This window comes from Equus asinus, chromosome 27 (genome assembly GCF_041296235.1).
Source record: "Equus asinus isolate D_3611 breed Donkey chromosome 27, EquAss-T2T_v2, whole genome shotgun sequence".
NCBI lineage: Eukaryota > Metazoa > Chordata > Mammalia > Perissodactyla > Equidae > Equus > Equus asinus.
In genome coordinates this window covers 37,757,152-37,779,760 of record NC_091816.1, presented here as the reverse complement: position 1 = coordinate 37,779,760, position 22,609 = coordinate 37,757,152, and the positions used below count along the sequence as shown (strand labels likewise).

Below are 22,609 nucleotides of genomic sequence, written 5' to 3'. Positions count from 1 at the left end.
CAGGCTGTGAGAGGAACGTGCGTGAAGACAAGGAGCATGCATAAATTTTGTGACCTGTGGAGGTAGCTCCACCGCCTTCTGTGGTGCTAACTAGTGTAAAACCAGCAGGTGACCTTCCAGTTTGGTTACATGCCGGAGTCCCGCTCCGGCTGAGTCCAGGTTCCTGAGGGAGGGACGGTGTCGGCGCAGTGAGGGAGGAGACGTGAGACTTGGGTTGGTGTTAGCAAGTCCAACTTTTTGTGCACAAGTGTCGTTTTTATATTTTTCAGGACTAGTACAGAAATAGCTCTACAAATATTCTCAGAGAGATAAGGAAGTAAAAAATGAGCACAAGAATATTTATTAGCATTCTGTTCCATAGAGCATAAGGTTAATGATCGTCTTCTCCGCAATTAATTATTGTTTGTTGTCTCTAAGCTAAAAGAGATAGGTACCTTGACATCTGTTGTAATTCATGGTAAAGTTAAATCAAAGAGAGAAGGTCCAGACCTCCGGACAGGACAGCATTCTGTCTGTTTATATCCTGGGGGAGCCACCCCTGCCTCCCTCAATCATTTACGCCATTAGTGTAGATGGTTAATGGCAACTCCAGGGTATCTTATCCCCAGGGCTATTTGTGTTCTCAGCGGGTAGTTCTCAGCGTGCCCCTTAGGGGCTGAAAGCATTCCTTTGTCTTCTAGGAGGCAGGGCTAACAGTCCCCTGAGCACACTGCCTGGAGAAAATACCATTTTGTTAGTAAGGTAAAGGGCTGAAAAGCTAAGCTAAACTATATATCTTCAAGAATAAAAAGCAGAAACAAGTATAGTCATAACCTTGATAGAAAGCATGCATACATTTCAGAAAGTATCAGGGGTGTCGGCTGGCCATTCTTCACCGAGGGGCATCCCTGCACCCCTTGGCCCTTCTACTCAGCAATTATATATTATTTATTGCGTTTAGGAGAAAACCTCTATAACGTTTTAACAGAAAGCAGAAGGTCAAGAATAATATATAGATACTTCTTGATCATCCAATTAACCAGCAAACTTGAAAGGACGATGCATATATATTTAGACAAAGAACTGGAGGAAGAAGGAAACATTAACCAGATGGAGGCTACAAACCTAATTCGACATCTTATCTGGGCAGGATTCCTTTCTGCTTGTCTCAAAAGGGACTGTGTGCTCCTCCATTAATTAATTGCGTCAAACGAAATTAGCTCTCAGAAAAATATCTTGAAAGTTACCTGCAGGTGGTCACATTCTCTTACTATATTTAATTTTCCTGGGAGGTAGTGCCTCTCAAGCAGCCACCCAAAGGAGTGAAAACTGGAGGTTAAGAAAGGAAAAGGAATGAAGGGCAATTAGAAGCAGCACAGGTTTCAGAACTATGTGAGGGCCCAGCTGGTTATTCTTCACCAAGGGGCGACCCTGCACTCCTCGGCGTTATCGGCTGGACCCTGTCAAACAGCCGATCAAATGATGTAGCCACGGCTCCCGGCAGTTCAGGGAAGTTCTTAAGTATATTGGAAATAAAACTTGAAACTTGTTTTACATCACCTTCAAGTTTTGTCAAGCCTGAGGTAGAATCAGAAAAGGGTTGATTGTGAATAGCAGAAATATAAAAAGGGCCGTGAAAGAATGACAACATTTTACACTGTTGCAGAGAAAAGTTACTTGTTTTAACTGAACTTATTTCTTGAATGGGTAAGTATGTTCACAATATTCCTCCTGCCTGTAGGCAACCACTGTTAGGAGGAGAAGTGCATTTCCGAAATGGTCTGATCACTGGTGCACTATACCCATGGCCCCTGTGTAAGTCATCATTTACGTACTTAGGGGATGTCTTTCATGGTCTGAATGAGCAGAATTACCACCTTGAATTTGAGAGCTAGAGAAGGCCGTTAGGATGATCTGGTGCAGGGCGGGAAATGGGTTTCCTCTGGCAGGGACTCGGTGTAGACTGGTGAGAGCTGGAGGGGGAGAGGCACTCAGTGCATCTGCAGACCGGAGCCTTGAGTAGTTTGTGGGGTCCGTCCTCTGTGTCTGAAGGTGGCACAGCAGGGCGTGCATGGCCTCGCCCGTCTCAGATCTAATCTGGGGCGCTGGCTCTGATGAGTTGGTGGGGTCCTGAGGACAGAGTTCTCAGCGTTTGCAAGTTAACAGACTAGAACTGAGGACTTATTTTTTCCTACTCTTTGTGAGGACGTCTGAATGGCAGTAAATGGTGATGATCCTAGTACTAAACCCGCGAATACCTGCTGTGTGCCAGACATTGTTTTAGTCCCTTTGCATCCATCGCCCTGCTGGTCTCAGAGCAGTGCTTTCCGCATGAGGAAGCCGAGCCTTGGACGAGTCTGGAGCCAGGATGTGGTGCCGCAGGGATTCGAACCCAGACATGTCCCGTGGATGGTGGTGGAAATGTGGTAACATTGGCAGAGGGCTTTGCCAGACAGACTGGAGTGCCGGGGCAGTGTTCTTGTCTGGGCTTCTGGAAGTAAAATGCTTTAACAAAGTCTCTTCCACTGTGATGATCTCAGTGTGCTTACCCTGTGGACTCTGTGAACCATGTGACTGACTGACGGGCCATGGAGGCTGGAGCTGGCCTGTGGCCGACCCGAACAAGAGTCTGGGACAGTGTCCTGTTAGCATTCCTGCCTCCCGCTCCTGGCTGACCTCCAGCTCTAATTGCATTTTCTTTCCTTCTCCTGGTCTACCAGTGGATGTTTCCTTGCTGTTTATCTTCAAAAGTTTGCCTAAGAATAAGATAAAGAATTTTTAAAAATAGTTTTATTATGTTTTTGTGGTACTGGAGTAGTGTTGTGTCCTAGATTCTGTTTAGTCACATAAAGTGAATCACCTCTTCTTTCTTCAGATTGAAGACAGATACATGAAGATCCTAGAGACCGTAGCACTGACTTCCTTTTCTTGGACAAGACGCAGTGTGGGGCCCCAGAGCCGTCTGTTGGCCCTGGGACGCCTCTGATCGACGATTGAGGACCATGAGCCTCGTGAGTGATGGAGGGACCTCGGAGAGCATCTTCGACCTGGACTACGCGTCATGGAAGATCCGCTCCACGCTGGTCGTCGCGGGCTTTGTCTTCTACCTGGGCGTCTTTGTGGTCTGCCACCAGCTGTCGTCCTCCCTGAACACCACCTACCGCTCTCTGGTGGCCAAAGAGAAGGTCTTCTGGAACCTGGCAGCCACTCGCGCCGTCTTTGGTGTTCAGAGCACTGCTGCGGGCCTGTGGGCATTGCTGGTGGACCCTGTCCTTCAAGCTGATAAAGCACGTGGCCAGCAGAACTGGTGTTGGTTTCATGTGGCAACGGCAACTGGATTCTTTTTCTTTGAAAATGTGGCCGTTCACCTGTCCAGCTTGTTCTTCCGGACATTCGACTTGTTCTTGGTTGTCCACCATCTCTTTGCCTTCCTTGGATTCCTTGGCTCAGTGGTCAATCTCAAAGCCGGCCACTATCTAGCCATGATCACATTGCTCCTGGAGATGAGCACCCCCTTCACCTGCATTTCCTGGATGCTCTTGAAGGTGAGTGTTTCTGCAAGGAGGGGCTGCTGCACTCAGCAGGAGCTGAGAGCTGAGGAGGGCCCGTCACCACAGGGCCTGCGTTCCTGGTTCACGTGGACGTGCTGGACAGCCGCTAGCACACAGTCAGTCATACACTCACTCTGGTTGAATTCCACTTTATTAACTTTAAACAGACCTTTTAGGCTCCCAGCTCCTAACAAAAGAAGACACAGTGGGTCTTATGATTCAGTAGATAATATTTATAATGTCATTTTTTTCTTTTTTTCAAATGCTTTTTTAAAAAATTGAAGTAATATGTACATCTACATACAAATCTTTTCAAAAACTTTATTTCATGTTATGTTATTGTGCACTTAACGTGAGATCTTCCCTCTTTAGAAATTTTTGAGTGTGCAGTGCAGTCTTGCTAACTGCAGGTACATCGTTGTCCGGCAGAGCTCCAGGGCTCGTTCATCTCGTTTCATTGATTAGTAACCTGCCACTTCCCCTCCTTTCAGCCCCTGGCGACCACCATACCACACTTTGACCCTATGAATTTGACAATTTTTGATACCTGATCGAAGTGGAATCGTGCAGTATTTGTCTTTGTGTTACTGGCTTATTTCACTTGGCGTGATGTTCTCAGGTTTCATTTATGTTCTTATGTATTGAAGAACTTCCTTCCTTGTTTAGGCTGAATAGTTTTCCATTATATGTGTCCAATGTGTTCTCTTCGTCCGTTCATCTGTCAGTGGACACCTGGGTGGTTTACACACCTTAGCTATTGTGAATAGTGCTGCGGTGAACATAGGAGTGCTAATAAGTCTTCAAGATCCTGATTTCAGTTCTTTTGGATAAATACCCAGAAATGAGATTACTGGATCATATGGTAGTTCTGTTTTTAGAAAATAAAACCATACTGTTTTCCACAGTGGCTGCACCATTTGGCATTCCCACCAGCAGTGTGCAAGGGTTCCAGTTTCTCCCCACCCTCGCTAATGCTGGTCGTCTTGTGCTTTTTGCTATTAGCCGTTCTGACAGGTGTGAGGTGACAGCTCCTTGTGCTTTTGACGTGCATTTCCCTGATGACTAGTCACGTTAAGCATCTTTTCATACGTCTGTTGGCCATTCGTATAGCTGCTTTGGAAAACTGTCTATTCAAGTCCTTAGCGCATTTTTTAAATCAGATTCTTTGTTTTTTTTACTGTTGAGTTGTAGTTCTTTATATATGTTGGAGATCAGTCTCTGATTAGATGGATGATTTGCGAATATTTTCCCCCACTGTGTGGGTTGCCCTCCACTCTGTTAATTGTTTCCTTTGCTGTGCAGAAGCCTTTTGGTGTGATGCTGTCCCAGTTCTTCATTTTTGTTCCTGTTGCCCATGTTCTTGGTGTCATATCCATGAAATCATTGCCAAAACCAACGTCATGAAGCTTTTTCCATCTGTTTTCTTCTTGGAGTTTTACGGTTTGGGGTCTTAGATTTAAGCCTTCGGTCCATTTGGAGTTGGGTTTGTGTATGGTGTAAGATAAGGGTTCAGTTTTATTCTTTGCATGTGGGACATCCAGTTTTCCCAGTATCATTAATAGAAGAGACTGTCCTTTCCCTGCTGTGTGTTCCTGGCACCGTCACGGAAGACCAGGCGAGTGTGTGTGCGTGGAAGTACTTCTGGGCCCTCGATTCTGTTGCCTTGGTCTCTGTCTGTCTTTGTGTCAGTTCGTACGGGTTTGGGTACTACATCTGTATAATACAGTTTGAAATCAGAAAATGTGCTGCCTTCTGCTTTGTTCTTCTTTCTCAAGATCGCTGCAGCTATTTGTGGTCTTTGTGGTTTCTTATGGATTGTAGGATTTCTGTAAAAACTGCCATTGGGATTTTGATGGGTGTTGCGTTGACTCTGTCCATCACTGTGGTGACACTTTGCAGTGACTTTTTCAGTTCGGTCGTGTGTTCTTCACACCTCCATTTCTGTTTGGTACTTCTCTTACATTTTCTCTCGCTTTGTTCCTGCTGCGTCCTCTTGACTTCAGTGAGCGTCTTTGTGGTAGTTATTTAACTCTCTGTAGGTAAATCGTGTAATTGCGTTTCATTAGGCTCTGCTTCTGGAGATTTGGCTTGCTCTTTTTTTGGAACGTCTTTGCCGGATTCTTCATGTTCCTTGACTCTGTGTTGGTGTCCCGCATTAGACAAAGCAGACCCCTCCCCGAGCCAGTCTTCACAGACTGATCTCTGATCTCCCCGTGGGCCCAGCCAGAGAGTCTGCAGGTCTCTGTCAGCGTTTCCTCCGCAGGGAAAAGTAGGCGGCTGTGCCTTTGTCCGCTCACTCTCTGCTGAGCAGGTGGGGCAGGAGCTGTGGTGTCCAGCAGCCCAAGCCACTCCCTCCTTTCTTCCTCGGTCAGCTAGACTGCCTGACCCAGCCACACGCCAGGACTGGCAGGACAGAAGCCAGTCCTCTGGGAGCCCCTCAGAAAGTTGGGGTGCTGGACACGTGACCCAGCTCCTCCTCCTGTGTGCGGCTGGGAGCTGGGGTCTCTGCTTGGTCCTCTGTTGCTGCACCGTGGCAGGGACTCCGGCCAGAGGGTGTTGCAGGTTGCCCTGCCAGTCCCGGCGAGCCTGGTTTCACAGTCTCCTGGGAACAGGAGCCTCTCGATAGTGTCTGCTTTCTCACAAAGGGAATATCTGGGATTTGTGGCTGAATCAGTGTTTGTGGGGAGGGGCCCAGCCTCCTGCCTGCCGTCCTGCTGGTGCCTGTCACACATTTGCTCTTTTGTTTTCCAGTAGGTTATATCACTAGTGATTGGAAGTGTCGGGACCTCGCGTTGTTATTTGGTTTATTTTTGCTTTTAAAAGTGTATTTTTTTAAATGTATGTCTTCTATATACAATCTTCGTTCTCATTTTGATGTCAAAATGTTCTCTATGTTAAACTCTTTAAAATTATTTTTTAAGTACAGATTCTTGCCGTCTTTTATGACACTTTTCAGAGGATATGTTATACGGAACTTGAAGTACTGCTTTTGTAGTTGTAAATGTTTAATGCAGTCACCACTGATGGGTCCTATATTGAGCGCTGTGTGGTGCAGCACACTGTGGTAAGTGTTGGGAGGAAACAGTATAAAATATCCCTCCACCTTCAGGGTCCTGGTGGACAGATGGTGCTGGCTTGTCAGAAGTGAATTCCCAGTGTAAATGGTGCAGCCTCCTCATCCAGAGCAGAGATCTGTCAAGTCTAATGGGACACAAGTCATGTGTCGGGTACCGTGCTGGGACCTGGCGGTTCAGAGAGAAGCATTCCTGTCGTCCCCAAGGCTGCCCCTGTCTGATGCCGGATAGCACATGTGCCTACGGTGACAGGTTTGTGAGCAGAGCCACCAGGCCCACGTGGCCCTGGGAGGAACAGGGCAAAGCTCACGTGAGTCCTGGCCGATGCACAAGGGCCAGCTGACTCAGGCATCGCCCGGACAGGCATCCCAGGGTGGTCCCAGCACCTGGAGAGGTCATCACGATTGTGGGGCTCGGGCACAGCATGCGGTCCTGGGGGCATGAAGGATTTGGGAAGAAGGGTGGGAAACCATTAGTGGAGGGGACGTGTTGTTTGACCCCTAAGCTCTCAGTGAGCACTGAAGCTGCTGGTCGAGGTGAGGGTCATTTTAGAGAAGAAGCCTTGACTTGGGAGCCTGTCAGCATCTTGTGCGCCTCTCTGCCCATGCCACTTGATTTTTCAGTGCCCCCCGTGGACATCCCTCACGATGGTGGAGGCGTCCTGAGGACGGTATGAGCCGTCCTGCTCATACTGCCCTGCGTTCCAGGCTGTGAGCAGAGGTGCAGCAGTGTTGGAGTCGGTGTGGATGGAGTGTGTGCTGGGAGGCAGCGTGGCCCAGCGTTCCTGTCTTACCATTCTTCTCACACATGAGGACAGGAGGCTTCAGATCAGCATGGCTGTGTCTGAAGTGATCGTCTTACAGGGAACGCAGGGGGGCCCACTCGCCTCGACGTGCTGAACAGCCGCGGGCGACAGGGACCTCAACCCACACCCACAGGATAAGTGTGTTTGGGGTGTGATTCACTCGTTTTGAGAACATAGTTGCTGTTTATCTCGAACTTCTCTTTTTTGTCAGAAGTTCTTTGAAAAGGAAAAGAAATGAAAATCTTTCCTGTCTCTTTCCAGTCCTTTCCAGAGGTGAGCAGGGTTGAGCAGTTTCACGTGTGTTTTTCCAGACTCTTGTCTGTGCTCTTCGGGGGGCTGGGGTGGGGACAGCGCCCCTGCAGGGTCTGCTGACCCGGCGGGAGGGAGCAGGGCGGTGGGTGTCTCCAGAAGCTCCTCTTCCTTAGGTGTGGGGCTGAGGCCAGCCTCCTGCGTCCTCAGCACCCTCAGGCAGAAGGCAGGCTCCAGCAGCAGGGTGACTTCTAGAGAGACTTGTGGGGTTTCTGCTTCCTCCAACGTCTGTTAGGGTGCTGTTTGTGCAGGGCAGAAGGAGGGCTAGCCATGTGTGCCTTAGGACACACTCAGAGTGTTACCAGCCAGCAGGCCCCACCACCCAGTTGTCCCCTGAATTAGTAGAGCTTAGGGCCAGTGTGTCTGGGTAGCTTTATTTCTTGTTCCAGTTCAGATACTACTAACTGCTGTAAGTCAGTCCTGTCTGAAATATTGAAGTCTTCTTAGGCTTTTAATAAAGCTGCCAGATTCTAGCATAACTGGACATCAGGATCCAAGAATCCTCCCACCATCGAGGTCTGACTTGATGAGATACTAAAGGATGTAAATCAAAACGAAACCTTACCCTATTGAAGATCGGTTTCTGCGTCAGAAACAGTGCATGTTCTTAGCATTTCCTCCTGGAATTCTGTTCTGAAATGTCGTTTAGAATTAATAGTAAATGAATTACACAGGACTCAAACATCTAAATATCCACAAAAAGACTAGTCCCTAAGTAAACGAGATGATAGAAAAAGCAAGTTATGTATGTCTGCTGTTGTATATATGTGCACACAGTGTGTATGCGCTACTGTTGCACACAGATGTGCTGTGCGCACTAACCACTGGGATCCACAGCTACAGAGTCCTCTTTGCATGTGTTATGTCACAGAGTTTGTCACTGAACCCCAGCTTTTCTCAAAGCATTTGGTGACATTGAATACAAAAATTTTAAAGCCTGAGTGAGACCGAAGAACGCTCACTTCTCAAGCTTTGAGTTTTTTAAACGTAGTGTAATTGCTTTATGAGTAAACGTTCATGTTTCTGATGTGAGTATTAATAATTTGAGAAGACGACTTTTAGTAACTGAGGAAAAGAATGGAAAGAGTCCTTCGTTTTATGACTTTTGAAGCGAATGGCCAAGTGAATTGCAGACTAAGCTTGTTAGAGTCCGTGCCCCTTAAATTGGTCAAGGAGAGGTGTTTTTCTGTGTATAAACATTTTGTTTTTGTCTAGTTGTGCAGTTCCCTGAATGATCAATGCTCTCATGAGTAGTAATTGGGTGCTGTCATCTAGCTTCTGGCTGGCAGCTTTGATACACGTGGATGGAGGACCGTCCTCCAGAAGCTGGCATCTGGTGGGGGAGATGCGTGCGAGGCCCTGCTCACGGTGACAGAGAGTTCTAGAATCTGGTGGGGCAGACATGCATGAAGACGTGCTCATGGTGACAGAGAGGTCTGGCGTCTGGTGGGGCAGATGTGTGCGAGGCCATGCTCGTGGTGACAGAGAGGTCTGGTGGGGCAGATGTGGCATTGCTCAGGTACAGGGCATGGCAGGGCTAGCACTGTCTTTCTGACGGGTTTTCTTGGCTGTTTTGTTCATTGGATAAATGTTGAGTCCTTCACTTTGGTCACAGTGGGGAGTAAAACACACTCAGCCTACGAGGTTTCCTGTGTCCTGGCAGCTGTGCTGGCAGGTGTGTACCCGCTGGGAATGCGCCCGCGTGTTCATTCGAACACACCATTGCTGCACTGTTCATGTGGCCCCGACGGGGATCTACCCAGGGACACAGCAGCAGTGAGTGGGCACGTGAGCCACACGGAGGAGGGCTGGGCAGCCGTTGGGGGGTTTCCACAAACACGTTGTGTGGTGAGGTGAGCCTGACCCACAGGTGCACCCTGTTGATTCCTCTTGAGGTCAAGGGCACAGGCAGGGTGGTGGTCCTCTCGTGCCCGGGTGGGGTCCTGGAGAGGAACACGCTTCTGCACGTACATTGTCCTCCAGCGAGAAAGAAAGCAGATCAGCGCACTGAGCCCCTGCCAGCATGGAGCTGATGGCGGGTGACATGGGGACACGGGCCTCAGATAATTACCGATTTGGTGAGTGGTTTGAAGGACATAGGCACCATATTGTGGGAACATGTAGTGCAGGCGTTGCTTGACATGGAGGTAATTTCATCCCTTGAGTTCCTCTTTGTTTCTGCTGAGTCCCTTGTGGGTGTGCAGTGGATCGTCCAGTGAAGAATCATTAACTGACTAAGGGTCAGTAAGTGTGGTGTGCGTTCTTTGGCAGAAGTGAGCTGTGTGTGCACGGGGCTGATGGCGAGGCCCTGAGTTAATCTGTGGTCCAGTCCCAGCCCCCACTGCCTGCTGTGTGATCTCAGGCAAATTACTTAACCTGCCTGGTCTCTGTTGGAAATTGTGAGTGTTGTGAAGCATAAATGAGTCACGTGCACGTAGGGGCTTAGTGCTGCTCCAAATTAAAAAAAGGAAACACTGCTTGTACTGTTTTCTTGATGCTGGCATGCTACTGGTTGCAGGTGGTACTGACTGGGGTGAAAGCTTTGTGAGGAGGAGGTGCTGCGGGCGTGGGGGAGGCGCATCTCACCTGCAGTGATGATGTGACGTCGGCTCTCCATTTCCTGGGCTCCTGGAGGTGAAGGCAGGTCTCTAGTCAGGGACCCACTGCCTCCGTCCTCCAGGAGAGCCTGCAGCAGACGGCCGAATCGGAGGTAAACCATGGGTTCAAATTAAGGAGTAACGTTAGCTTTCTGGGGCCGCCTGTGGCCTGGTGGTTGAGCTTGGCACACTCTACTTTAGTGGCCTGGGTTCAGTTCCCACATGTGGACCTGCACCGTCGGTCAGTGGCCATGCTGTGGTGGTGACCCACATCCAAAAACAGTAGAGAAGGGAAGATTGGCAACAGATGTTAGCTCAGGGCGAGTCTTCCTCAGCAAAAAAAGAGTGATAGTAGCTTTCTGTTTTTATAATAGATGTTTCTCTTCTTAGGAAAAGAATGTTTAATAACTGCTTGGTTAACATATACTTATTGGAAAAAATGTGAAGAATACAGAGTGCAGAAAGGTAAAGAAAAGTCAAATTCCCCTTTTGTGTGTGGCCTTCCAGCCTTTTTTTCTGGCCTTGTAAGTGTATGTAAGGACACCCGGTGCCCAGCCTCTTTCCTCTTACCCCACAAGCTGGTGGGTGCCCTCACGGACACCTTTCTGCAGTGGTGATGGTTTATCAGCCCCATCTTGTGCTCTTGGGCATCGGGCTGTTTCCTGTCCCCTGCTGTCGTGGACAGTGTCTCCAGGATCACGATGTGCTGTGCGTACTTTTTACGTAGTTTTCTGGTTGTTTCTTGGAGTAAATCGCTGAAGTGCAAGTGCTGCGTTAAATGGTGTGCAGGGTAGTTCATATTTGGATGGAATTCCACAGAATCTCTCCCAGAAAAGTAGTATTTATCTACATTCACACCAAGAGTATGTAAAGGTCCTGTTTCCACAACTTCGGCATTAGCTATTATCCAGCTTTTTAACTGTTGCCAAGCTAAGTTAAACAATGCATTATTTTTTTTTTTTGAGGAAGATTAACCCTGAGCTAACATCTGCTGCCAATCTTTCTCTTTTTGCTGAGGAAGACTGGCCCTGAGCTCACATCCAGGCCCATCCTCCTCCACTTTATATGTGGGACGCCTACCACAGCATGGCTTGCCAAGTGGTGCCATGTCTGCAGCCGGGATCCAAACCAGCAAACCCTGGGCCACCAAAGTGGAACGTGCGCACCTAACCGCTGTGCCACCAGGCCAGCCCAAACAATGAATTTTGAATTTTCATATATTTCATCGCTAGTGAGTCTTTTCTCATGTTTGACGTTCGTATTTGCTTTATAAATTGCTTCGCTTTGTCCTTGACTGCTTGACTTTCACCCATTTTTTCCTATTGGAGGTTGGTGCTTTCTTTTTGGTTATTTTTCAAACCTTTAAAAATAGCCTTTGTCATTTGTCACATATTTTGCCGTGCATTCTTTTAACTTTTTTCATTTAGACACTTTGTTTTATGTAGTCAACTCTATCAATTTTTACTTGTACAAGTCATGATTCTCACATCATGTTTAGAAAGCCCTTTCCCACACAATAATTATAAAAGGGTTTCCTGTCTTTTTTTCTAGTACTTCTATGGTTTTCCTTTTCCTTTAAACATTGATATTTAATCTCTTTGAAAATTATTTTTCTGTAAGATGAGAAGTGAGATCCAACCTCCCCCCCCCGCCCTGCGGGCTGGCCAGGTGTCCTAATGTAGTTCTGTCATCCGTCCTTTCACTAGTGATCTGAGATGCTGCCCGGGAGCAACCTTCCGTGCGTTTTCACTTTCTTCTGCATTTTGCGTGTTCTGTTTTTGTGCCGGCACCACTTTATCTCTGAAACTGTGGTCTTTGATTATTAGTGAGACGTGTTCAGCCCTCCTGCTCGTCACACCTTTCTGGACTGTCCGTGCACATTACTGCACTGGGTGAGCTTCCAAATGACTTGAAGTCGGTGAAAATACTGATGTGTTCTCGTGACTGGACTCAATCTGCGGATGGATCCAAGGAGGGCAGATGGAGCGTCTTGGTCCCCTCCAGGAACATGCTGTGCTCGTTTTACACAGGACTTCCTCAGAGCTCCCCTTGTTAATGATCGGTTCACACCAGCGCTGCGAGCGTGTGTAAGACAGTGAGGAAGTGAAACGCCGCGTTACTTGCTCCCTTGCCTGTGGGCCTCCGGCTCACTCTTGCATAACCCTGGGGCCTGCAGAGCCTAAATCCCCCCACTTAAGCAAGTGCGTCCCACAGGGGCACGGAGCCCGCCCGCTGCCGGGCTTCAGCTGCTGAGACAAACTGTTGCTCGGTCCAGAGGAGCCTGCAGGGGAGCAGGGCCCAGTGCGGCCGGGGAGGCGGTTGTCTGAGGTCCCCTGGTCCAGCGTCGCCTGTGCTGCCAGTGTGTCACCCTCTGAGAACCGAGCGCATTGTGATGTGACTTTAGACAGCCAGAGACCCACCCAGCCTCTGGTCCTACAGACGGGGAGACAGTCTCAGCATCGGCTGCTCGCATTTGGCTCGAATCGCACGTCACTTCCCGTCAGACTGATGAGCGCATGCTCTCCAGGCCCGAGTTTCTCCTCCCGCTGTGTCTCTGCCCCTTTCCTTGGGGAGCTGTCTTGTTTTGGCTCTGCGCCTCCTTGGCTCTTACTCCGTGTGTTTACCCCACTTCAGCAGTTGTGGGGTCCATGGGGAGCCTGGCTGCCATCTCCCTTCAGCTGGCACCAATCACAGGCTTGTGGTGTTTTATTTGCACCTGGATGGGGCACACGAAGTGCTTGGGAAAAGCCACCGGTGGTTGAAGGTGGCGGGTGCTGAGAGAGCACTTGCTTGAAGGCCGTCCGCCGAGTGTGGCCATGCCTCCCGCAGGAGCCCGAGGGCCACACAGCGGCCTCAGCTCCCGCTCCTGGGAGAGCCGTGGTCCACACCCGGACCCGGCACTCTGGTCCGTGCTCCGTTAATCTGCCCTGTGCTCTCGCTTCTGCTGCTCTTCACATTCGTTTTCTCCTCCGGGCTTGGTGGGAGCTAGTACAACAGGAGTTTGCAGTATGTAGAACTGTGTCGCAGTAGAGAGTTAAAGCTACAATGTTTCTTCTGGGTGTTATTTACAGATAACTTAATTATCATTAGGACTAGACTGGGCGTAGGCTTCTCTGATCTAAGAGTATTTCAGACACATCAGTTCCTTGGCTTTCTGTCCATTTTCCTGTCCATTTCTAAGGCAGTCCCTAAGTCATTGATTCCATCGATTCTCATTTTTCCTTGTCAGACCTGTGTGGACACACTCTTGTGATGTCAGGAGGTTCTTTCTCTTTTAAATGTAGTCACTCTCAGAGGTCGGTTTGCTGGGTCCCCTTCAGGTTGGGCAGGTGTGGCTGCATAGAGCCCATCCTTTCCTGAGATCACAGTCGCTCTGCTGCCTGACGTGCCAGCCGCCCCCCCTCGCCTTCCTGACCTCCGGCTGTCCTGTGTTCCTGTGCCCCTCTCCCGAACCACTGAGTTTCCTCCTGCACACGCAAGACAGTGTCCCCATCCTGCGAAGGGGAGGCCCTGGCATGGAACTGCAGAGGAAGGTTCTGCAGCTTGGGTTTGGGAGAGGAGAGAGGTTGGTTGTGGACACTCACTGGTCTGAGGGGTGCTGGGCTGTGTCCCGTGCCCACTGTCTGGGTGCTGACGAGGTCTCGCCGTGAGGTCCCACCTTCGTGTCCAGGGCCTGATGCATTCCATCTTCAAGTTCCCTGTTCACTTTTAGCCACAACTGTTGGAAACTAGCTTTAGTGTAAATTTGGAATCATTTTAAGGCAAATTCATTCTGGCTTGTCTCCAAGGACTACTGGGGTCAAAGTATCAAAAACAGCTCACCGTAAACTCAGCTCCTCCGAGAGACCGTCCTCCTGGATGGGGGCTTGGTCTAACAAGGCTGCCTGTGTCTTCAGGTTTTACCAAACAAGCACTGCTTATTTACTCAGTATGTGCGAATTCAAGGTAAAAAAAAATTAAAAAGGATTGAATCTGCTCTAGGGAGCAAAAAATCAAGAAGAGCAGACGGACAGGTGAGCAAGCAGCAAGGCTCGCGCCTCCTGTTGACGGGGCTCCAGAGAGGACCGGCCCCTTCCCGAATTAGGCCAGGGAGAGGAGAGCTTGGCTAGAGGCTTCTGTTGCTTTCCAGCGAGTGAGAGATGTCCGGTGAGCAAGGCGGCCGGTCCCTCTGGCGTGTGGAGTGAGCTGTGACGGCTGTGTGCTGACCCGTGTTTGCTCTGTCCTGCAGGCCGGCTGGTCCGACTCCCTGGTCTGGAAGCTGAACCAGTGGCTCATGATCCACATGTTCCACTGCCGCATGATCCTCACCTACCACATGTGGTGGGTGTGCTTCTGGCACTGGGACGGCCTGGTCCGCAGCCTCTACCTGCCGCACCTGGCCCTCTTCCTTGTCGGGCTGAGCCTCCTCACGCTGGTGCTCAACCCCTACTGGACCCACAAGAAGACGCAGCAGCTTCTCAATCCGGTGGACTGGAACTTTGCACAGCCCGAACCCAAGGGCAGGGCCAACGGCCAGGTGCCGCAGAAGAAGGAGCGGTAGCCACGCAGGAGCGGCCGGGGTGCTGAAGGGCCAGCACTGCTTCCCCACGCGACTAACTCGTGTTTCCGTGCTGTTGATTCCGCCGCGGCCGCGGAGTGTCTGTGAGACCTGGATTCGCCTTTAGGAGCAGAGTTTTACATCTCTAATTTCGTTCCTGTTAGGAGCTTATCCTGCAGGGCCGTGTTGATCATCTGGGAAGGGTCCGTGGTGCGGAGGGACGGCCGTTTGAGCACGTGAGGTGGCTGCACACAGAGGTCCCTGTGGTGGGGGGTCAGGTCACATCCACTCTTTCTGGTCACATGTTCCACGTTTTGTGTGTCTTACTCCAGAGTCGTGTTCTTAGTTGGGGAGGGTGGCCCTAAGAAAATGATGCCGGTTCTCGCCCTCGTCCAGCTCCCCCGGCACTGTGCGCAGCAGTGCCCTCTAGTGGCAAAGTGGCATGCAGAGCGAGGCCTGGGAGAGCATCCACCTGCTGGGAGCGTGGTGAGATGAAGTCCTGTGAGGTTTTCTTTTTCATCAAGGAAGCGACATTAAAACAAGAATTTTGTATTCATATTGTGTTGCGCAATTGGCAAATGGAGGTAGCTGTTGAGTAATTAGATTCGTCCAGGTTTGAGGGCCATTTTCAATTGACTGGGTTGCCGAGGTGTTCCTCAGTTGGTGTTTCTCCGTAGATTTCAAGACAAGGTGGCGGGCGCTTTCCCTGTGAGCTGTGAGGTCGCCCGCCCACCCGCCGGCAGCAACACTTGGCTGCAGGGACGTCCCGGAGCGTGGGAGGCAGCCCTGGGGCCGGCGGCAGAGCCTTCTTGCGCTGCTGCCTGGGGGTGCGTCCGTCCCTCGGTGCTCTGCACTCACAGGGCCCGGGTCGAGTTCCTGCACCAGCCCAGCAGTTCTGTGGGAACACGTACAAGTGTTCTTGCCGTGAGTGTGCAATTAAACTGAAAAGCGGATTGTTATCAGAAGCACCGTGAAAGTGTTGGTGAAAAACACATTGTGTTTGTTGTAAAAATCATGTGTGACTTGTGCTTGTTATGTAACACGGAACTCTCAGAATACTGTATTTGGATTACTGGTACATTGTATTGATTATGTTTGTCATATGTATTACCTATTTATCTCATTTTAAGAAATGATCTAAATCTTAAAAATATCCAGCAAATTGTGTCCCTGCTAGACCACTAAGACCCCGTGGCTCCCGCTGGCCTGTGCTCGTGCCCTTTCTTGTGGAGGCAGAGGGAGCATTTCCCAGCTGGGCGGAAGCTTAATAAAGTGACTGATGTTTACAGGATGCAGGGGATGTCGCTGCTTGTTTCGCAGACTGTTCACACGGCTGTGGATGTTTTCTGTCTTGGAGACACCAAACGTCATCATACAGCCTCACGTGTTCAAAATTCAGTTTAGGGTTTGAAATACTTAGCTTAATTTTTATCTGACCTTCACTGGGCCTTTGAGCTGCCCAGGGCTCCCCATTTACAGCCTGTATCTCAACGAAGATGCAGTTTGAAGCTGCGCCATAGACTGCCTGAGCTGGCCTCCACCGTGCGTGGGTGCTCACTCTGACCGGGGGCTTCTCGAGGGGAGCGTGGAGGCAGAGGCGTCTGAGTGGAAGAGGCTTTTTGAACCCTATGGTCCAGGACCCACACGCTTTTATCGCCCAGGGACTGGTGATGCCTTCCAGATCGTACAGCGTTTCCCGGGCCCTCCACCAGGCCCGGCACACCCTGCGCCAGCCGTGTGCATGGATGGGGGCTACAGATGAGAGGAGGGTGACACCAGCACATTGAGGTGACGCTCGAGCCACAGCTGGCACGTGCAGAGTTGGGGCGTGAGCCCACCGTCCGGCCCCTAGGCGCCTGCACTGCGACCTGCCAGCTGACACGAGTTCTGTGTGACTCACAAGTTGTCTGTTGAGAGAGCAGATGCTGAACTGTGAGGGTTCACGTTTCAATCAGAAATTCCAGAAGCTCTTGAAAACTGGGAGGATCTGGCGATGTCAGTCATGAATCTCCTGATTACAGGTGTTCAAGGTGGAAGCCAGCTCTGCCCTTGCTGGCCGTGCGCTCTCCAGCTTGACCTTGACATGGAGGTTAGAGGTCGTCAGTGTCACTTGGTGCTGCGCTGTCTGTGGTGGTAGAGAATATTTCTCTGTACTCGTGATTTTCTTCTGTTTCAGAACGGGAAAACAGATCAGGCCGAGGAGGTGGAGCGAGTCAGGGAGGGCAGAGTGCACTCTGGAGGGGAGGACCCTCCCACCGCTTGTCCTCAAGCCTTGGAGGCAGTGGGTGGAGCCCCCTTCCCTTCTCAGGTCCCCAGTCTCCTCACAGTCCTCCTGGACTCGAGGCACATACTAAATAGCTTACGGTTTCCCATTTTCTTCCCACAAACAACCTGTGGGGTAGGCATGTTGATTGCATTCATATATAGGGCTCTGAGGCTCAGAGAGCTGGTGATGGGCTAGGAGGTGACACGGCTGGTAGGTGGCTACGCTTGCATTTGGGCTTGTTCCTCTGGTTTCAGAGTGGAGGCTCGTAGACATGTTTGGCACAGAATGCAGTGGAGCCCCTGACTGACCCTTGCTGGCTGACGGGGCCGCGTCCTGTGCCTGTGCACCCTGGGCTCCAGAGAGTGGGGGCTCGGGTCTGTCCTCACCCCCACTCGCCCAGGGGGCCCGTGTGCATCCATCCCCCCACTCGCCCAGGGGGCCTGTGTCCATCTGTCCCCCAACTCACTTAGGGGCCCCATGTCTATCTGTCCCCTGCCTCACCCAGGGGGCTCGTGTCTGTCCTTCCCCCGACTCGCTCAGGGGGCCCGTGTCCTTCTGTCCCCTGACTCACCTGTCTGTCCATCTCCAACTCACCCAGGAGGCCCGTGTCCATCCGTCCCGTGACTCGCCCAGGGGGTCCGTGACCGTCCATCCCCGACTTGCCCAGGGGACCCGTGTCCGTCTGTCCCCCAGCTCACCTGGGGGCCTGGATCTGTCCATCACTGACTTGCTCAGGGGTCTCATGTCCGTCCATCCCCTGACTCACTCAGGGGACCATGTCCATCCATCCCCTGACTCACCTCTGTCTGTCCATCCATCCCCCCAACTTGCCCAGGGGGCTCAAGTCTGTCCATCCACCAACTCAACCAGCTCCCAGGGTCCTGGCTCGGGACAGCCACTGAGCACCACCTGATGAGTGAGTGAGTGGATGAATGGACCAATGAATGCCCAGACTGTGTCCATGGAGTGGGCGCTGTCGGAGAACAGGTGGCAAACTCACTGCGTTCTGGAAGAATGTGTATGGCACCGTGTTCAGCAAGAGAAGGGCAGGGTCCAGAAGTGGGAAGCAGCCCCAGCCTCGCTCAGGGGCATCTGGCAAGGCTGTGGCCATGGCCGTAGGGGGTGTTCTCCGTGGAGAACTGGAGTCATGTGAACTGGCCGGGGTGAAAGTCTCCTGCCTCGGGAAGCTGGCGAAAGGCGGGCGTGGCGTCTGTGAGGGTCAGCGACCTTTCCTTTGTCCCTCAGGTGTCGGCCTCGGTGTGTGTGTCGGGTTCTTTGCTGGTGCGCTGAGACTTCCCTTAGATGCAGCCGAGTGCTTTACGAAGCAGCAGTTTTCCTGCTCCTCTCGTGTGAGCCTTCTCAGACAGACAGGGCAAGAGGCAGGAGCACATCTCGTTCCGCCTCCCATGCCTCCAGCCTTGCTGCTCCTTCGCCAGGTGTGCCAGGTGTGCCCTTGGGGTGTTCCCCTCCTCGGTCGGCACGCAGCAGCATGGGTGGTGGTTGTCGCCTCCTGCTCAGACGGTGCACAGGTAGATAGCACCAGTAGAGACACGTCCAGATGCACGCTACCTCCCCCCAACCCCCACGTGGCTCCAGCAATGAGGATGTGGAACGCCCTTGGAGCTGGAGGTGCAGAGGTGGGGCCCAGCCCCCGAGTGGGGGGTCTGCCCCCCTTGGGAGGTCAGCTCCAGCAGTCGCCCTGGGCGCCCCTGCAGGGTCCTCCATCCTCTGGGTCCCCAAACCAGACTGTCAGCTTCAGCCTCACACCCTCTGTCCCTGGAGGATGGGTTCACTCGAGCTTGTGTGAGGGACACGGGCTCTGGGAAGGAGGAGGAGGAGCTGGGACCGGGAGCCAGTGCCCCACACCACTCAGACTCGTCTCTAGTCTAAGAGTGGAGATTTCAACTCTCCTAAAAGGAAATAAACGTAAGCGATGCCCGGGCGTCCGTGAGTGCATCCGGATGCTGTCAGTGCACCTCCGTCAGTGCTGGAGTTCCTTCTCTCTTCTCTAATGAGAGAACTTCTTCATTCGATATTTCTCTCTTTAAATGTCTCCCCTTTTTTCAGTAACTAAAACATACTGTGGTACATATCGTCTTGCCTAGTCGTGTGTAGGATACAGTCGTGTGAAAAACTCAGAAATCTCCACTTTCTTTCTTCCAGCGACTCGGAATTCAGAGTGTTCTTGAACGGGCTCCAGCATATGTGGGGCCTGGTTCTCTTCCCCCAGCGAGGCCTGAGCGCCTGCCCTGGAGGAAAAAGAAACCACACCCTTCCTTCCCAGGCCTCTGCCAAGAGCCGCAGCGCACAGGCGCCTGGCCTCCTGGGGACACAGTGCTGCGCACAGCACCGGGGGCACAGCGCTCCGCCACTTTCTACCCACCACTTGAATTCATTCCTTTCTCGCTGCGGGTGTTTTCCTTTCACGGTTGTGTCATTGGACATCTGCAGTCTCAGGGTTATACTCCGTTCCACGGGAAGCCTTGGTGTCTGGACTGCATGTCTGTGTCCCCCCAGATGCACAAGTTGAATCTAACCCTCTGTGTGGTGGTGTTAGGAGGTGGGGCCACTGGGAGGTGAGCGGGTCATGAGGGTGGAGGCCCCGTGATGGGAGTAGCGTCCTAAAGAAGAGACAGGAGGGCTTCCTGCCTCTCTCCGTCCCTCGTCCCTCTGTCTCTCCTTGTCTCCCTCCCTCCATCCCGCCCTCTCCTGAGTTGAGGCTACAAGGAGAAGACGGCCGTGGACAAACCAGAAAGTGGCCTCACCAGACAGCAGCATCTGCCGGGACCTTGATCTTGGACGCCAGCCGCCCGGTTACGGTAACTTGTTAACGCAGGCAGAGCTGGGACATCTGGGTTTCCCATTACTTCAGTGTTTTACACCTTCAGCCCCAAACCAGTCCACCGACTGCAAAAATTAACCCAGAGCTAAAATCCTCAGCTATTAAAGTTATTAAATGTCAAGTCTTTCAATCTGAAAATTCCGTGTTGAAATTTTACGTAGAAAACTTTTACTTTCTAACTTTTACTTTGTAACTTGCACAGTGCTTACCTTGTGATTGAGTTTCAAAAATGTAGACTACAAAACTACAATTGGAAGACGGCACATTTCGGCCACAATTTCTTTTTTTTTCGCTGAGATAACCCTTGGTTCTTTCCCAAGGAATTTCCAAGCCTATTTGGTCCACCCCAGAGATTTTATTTCTGCACAAAGACACACACAGCACAGAACGTTGGAGCTGTAGAAACTTTCTGTGCAGATAGCTGATGTTGAGAAAGTTCAAGGTCAGCCATGCCAATACGCCCATTTTGCATCTTTTGGTAAATGCATGATGATCTCAAATATAAAACATTTAGTCACTTAAGAAAATAAAGCTTGGAAAAATATCTAACTCAGTAAACATGATTTTCTACATTGTAATTTGGAGCCAGTTACCGTGACCTTAATCAGGTCATCCTTTGCCAGCTCGGCTCTCTGTCTCCCTAGTACCTCATCCCTCAGGGTGCCCACGTATCATGACACTGGCTGATGACCCCGGGAGGGTCCCTGCGTGGGCACAGCCCCTTTGGGGGAGAACACAGGCCCGGAGGGTCCCTGGGTGGGCACAGTCCCTTTGCAGGAGAGGACAGGCCCAGAGGGCTGCAGCCCTTTGCACCTTTCCCACCTCCTTCTAACTGAAATGCAGTCCTGATTTCTGCAGGTGCAGCTGCTCGTGTCCCTGAGGTAAGGGCCTGGATGACAGGAGGCTGCAGGCCCTGGGGGCCTCTTCACGCTGCCTGGGCCCTCGGCCATCCTCCTGAGCCCTGTCAGGCCAGAGCCCCAGCCTGCGTTCTAGCCCTGCAGTCATGGTCTGGGTAGAGGGAACCCTTAAAGAGCTGCCCAATTAAAAGGTTAGCGTGTCACATTTTCCTCTCTCGTGTGTTTAGGACCTTCCTCTTGGGCTCACATGAACAGAGAGCAGCAGCCCTCAAGAGCACACGAACCTTCACCTCCTTTACCTGCTTCACCAACGCTGAATCCTCCCTTTGTCTCAGTAACATCCATGCGTCTTCGTGCTGCCTGTCAGACGGCGAGACTTGCGTTTGCAGCGCTCCCCCGGCCCAAGCTCTGGCCGAGCTGTGCCTCAATTCCCGTAGCTGAGGAGTCCTGTTGGCCACGCTGTGGCCGTGTGAGCCAGGTGACGCTGCCGTCACCTCCCTTCCTGAACACCCCTCTCCCCACTGCAGTTCACAGGAGTGCTCTGCTCTCTCCCTGGAAGGAACAGATGAGCCTCCTGTGGCCCTATCACTCCTCCGACCCGAGTCCCCACAGGAGGGTAGAGCTCTCCCCGGCTCCTTCCAAGACCCGAGCCAGTCGCCATGCCTCACTTCTTGTGAGAGCCGTCCTCCAGGCCCTGGGGCCAGTCCTCCCAGCTCCTGAGGGCTGGTCCTCCGGGCTCCTTAGGGCTCCAGGTGGGGCTATGCCCTCTCTCCTGGGTGTGCAGAGGTCTGGGGCTCCCATGGAGTATTTGATACTGTCTACAACCCGCCCGTCTTCAGCCTCACTGCCCCTCTCGGAGGTGCTGGGGCCTCTGGCCCTGGAGCCGTGGGGCGTCCCCTGGGCTGAGCTTCCCCCGCCCTTCCCTGCGGGTCCTCTGGCGCTCCTCAGTAGATCTGCCTGTCCGCGTGCTTCCCAGCTCCCAGACTTTGCTCTTGCCTTCCTTCCACTCTGGAGAATTTATCCTCTGTCCCCACTTTGAAAGAACAAATCATTTATCTGAGTTTTAAGGGGAAGTGGAAGTAAATTGCTGTTCAGTCTTCCATATTTAACCAGAACTCCTTGAATCCTCTGTTAGTGTTCCTGCTATATTTTATCCTATTGATAAAAATTGACATTGCAACTCCAACATTTGATGTTCTTGTCACAGATAACTGTGACGGCTTCACTAAGAAGTTACCTAGCTATTCTGAGCAGTGCCTGTATTTACAACCCCAGTGTTTCAATAAAATGCGATTTCTTAGGAGCTTCTCATATCTTCTTATAAAATATGATTGACGGACTTCTGAGGGAACTTCTGCCTGGGTGAAGTCAAGAACAGAATGGAGAACAAGTTAAGGCATCCCAGACAGGGAAAGTATTTTGGATGTGGGCTGTAAAGAACTTCCTATAAAAATAGTTGAGTGGGTGGGTCTCCTCTGACTCTGGGCTCTCTCAGAACAGAGGAAAGCTCACGGGTTAGCTTGCAAATAAAAGAAAACTAATTTCCAGTGGGGGGAAGGGGCTGGGATCAGAACTGGCTCCCCGGGGGCTTCTACGTGCTGCCAGTGTTCTAATTTTTGATCTGGTTACATAGGTGTTTTATGATTTATGAATTTTTCTGTATATTTTATTTCACAATAAAACATCGATTTTTTTTGCCCTTGAGGAAGATTAGCCCTGAGCTAACATCTGCTGGCAATCCTCCCCTTTTTGCTGAGGAAGACTGGCCCTGAGCTAGCATCTGTGCCCATCT

General features: G+C 51.3%; 1 protein-coding gene across 11 annotated transcripts in view; it reads left to right on the top strand.

Annotated features, from left to right (window-relative positions):
- The window catches only part of CLN8 (CLN8 transmembrane ER and ERGIC protein), a 53,093-nt gene that overhangs the window by 11,410 nt on the left and 19,074 nt on the right, over positions 1–22,609 (top strand). For 6 of the 11 annotated variants that reach the window (XM_070500156.1, XM_044760535.2, XM_044760537.2 and 3 more), the window contains exon 2: positions 2,855–3,524. In XM_070500156.1, the coding sequence (XP_070356257.1) occupies positions 2,982–3,524 (543 nt within the window). In that variant the 5' untranslated portion in view covers positions 2,855–2,981. Of the gene's footprint in view, positions 1–2,854; positions 3,525–14,543; positions 16,144–22,609 lie in introns of those variants that run through there. The other 5 variants (XM_014842318.3, XM_070500154.1, XM_070500155.1 and 2 more) reach the window with 1 other exon arrangement.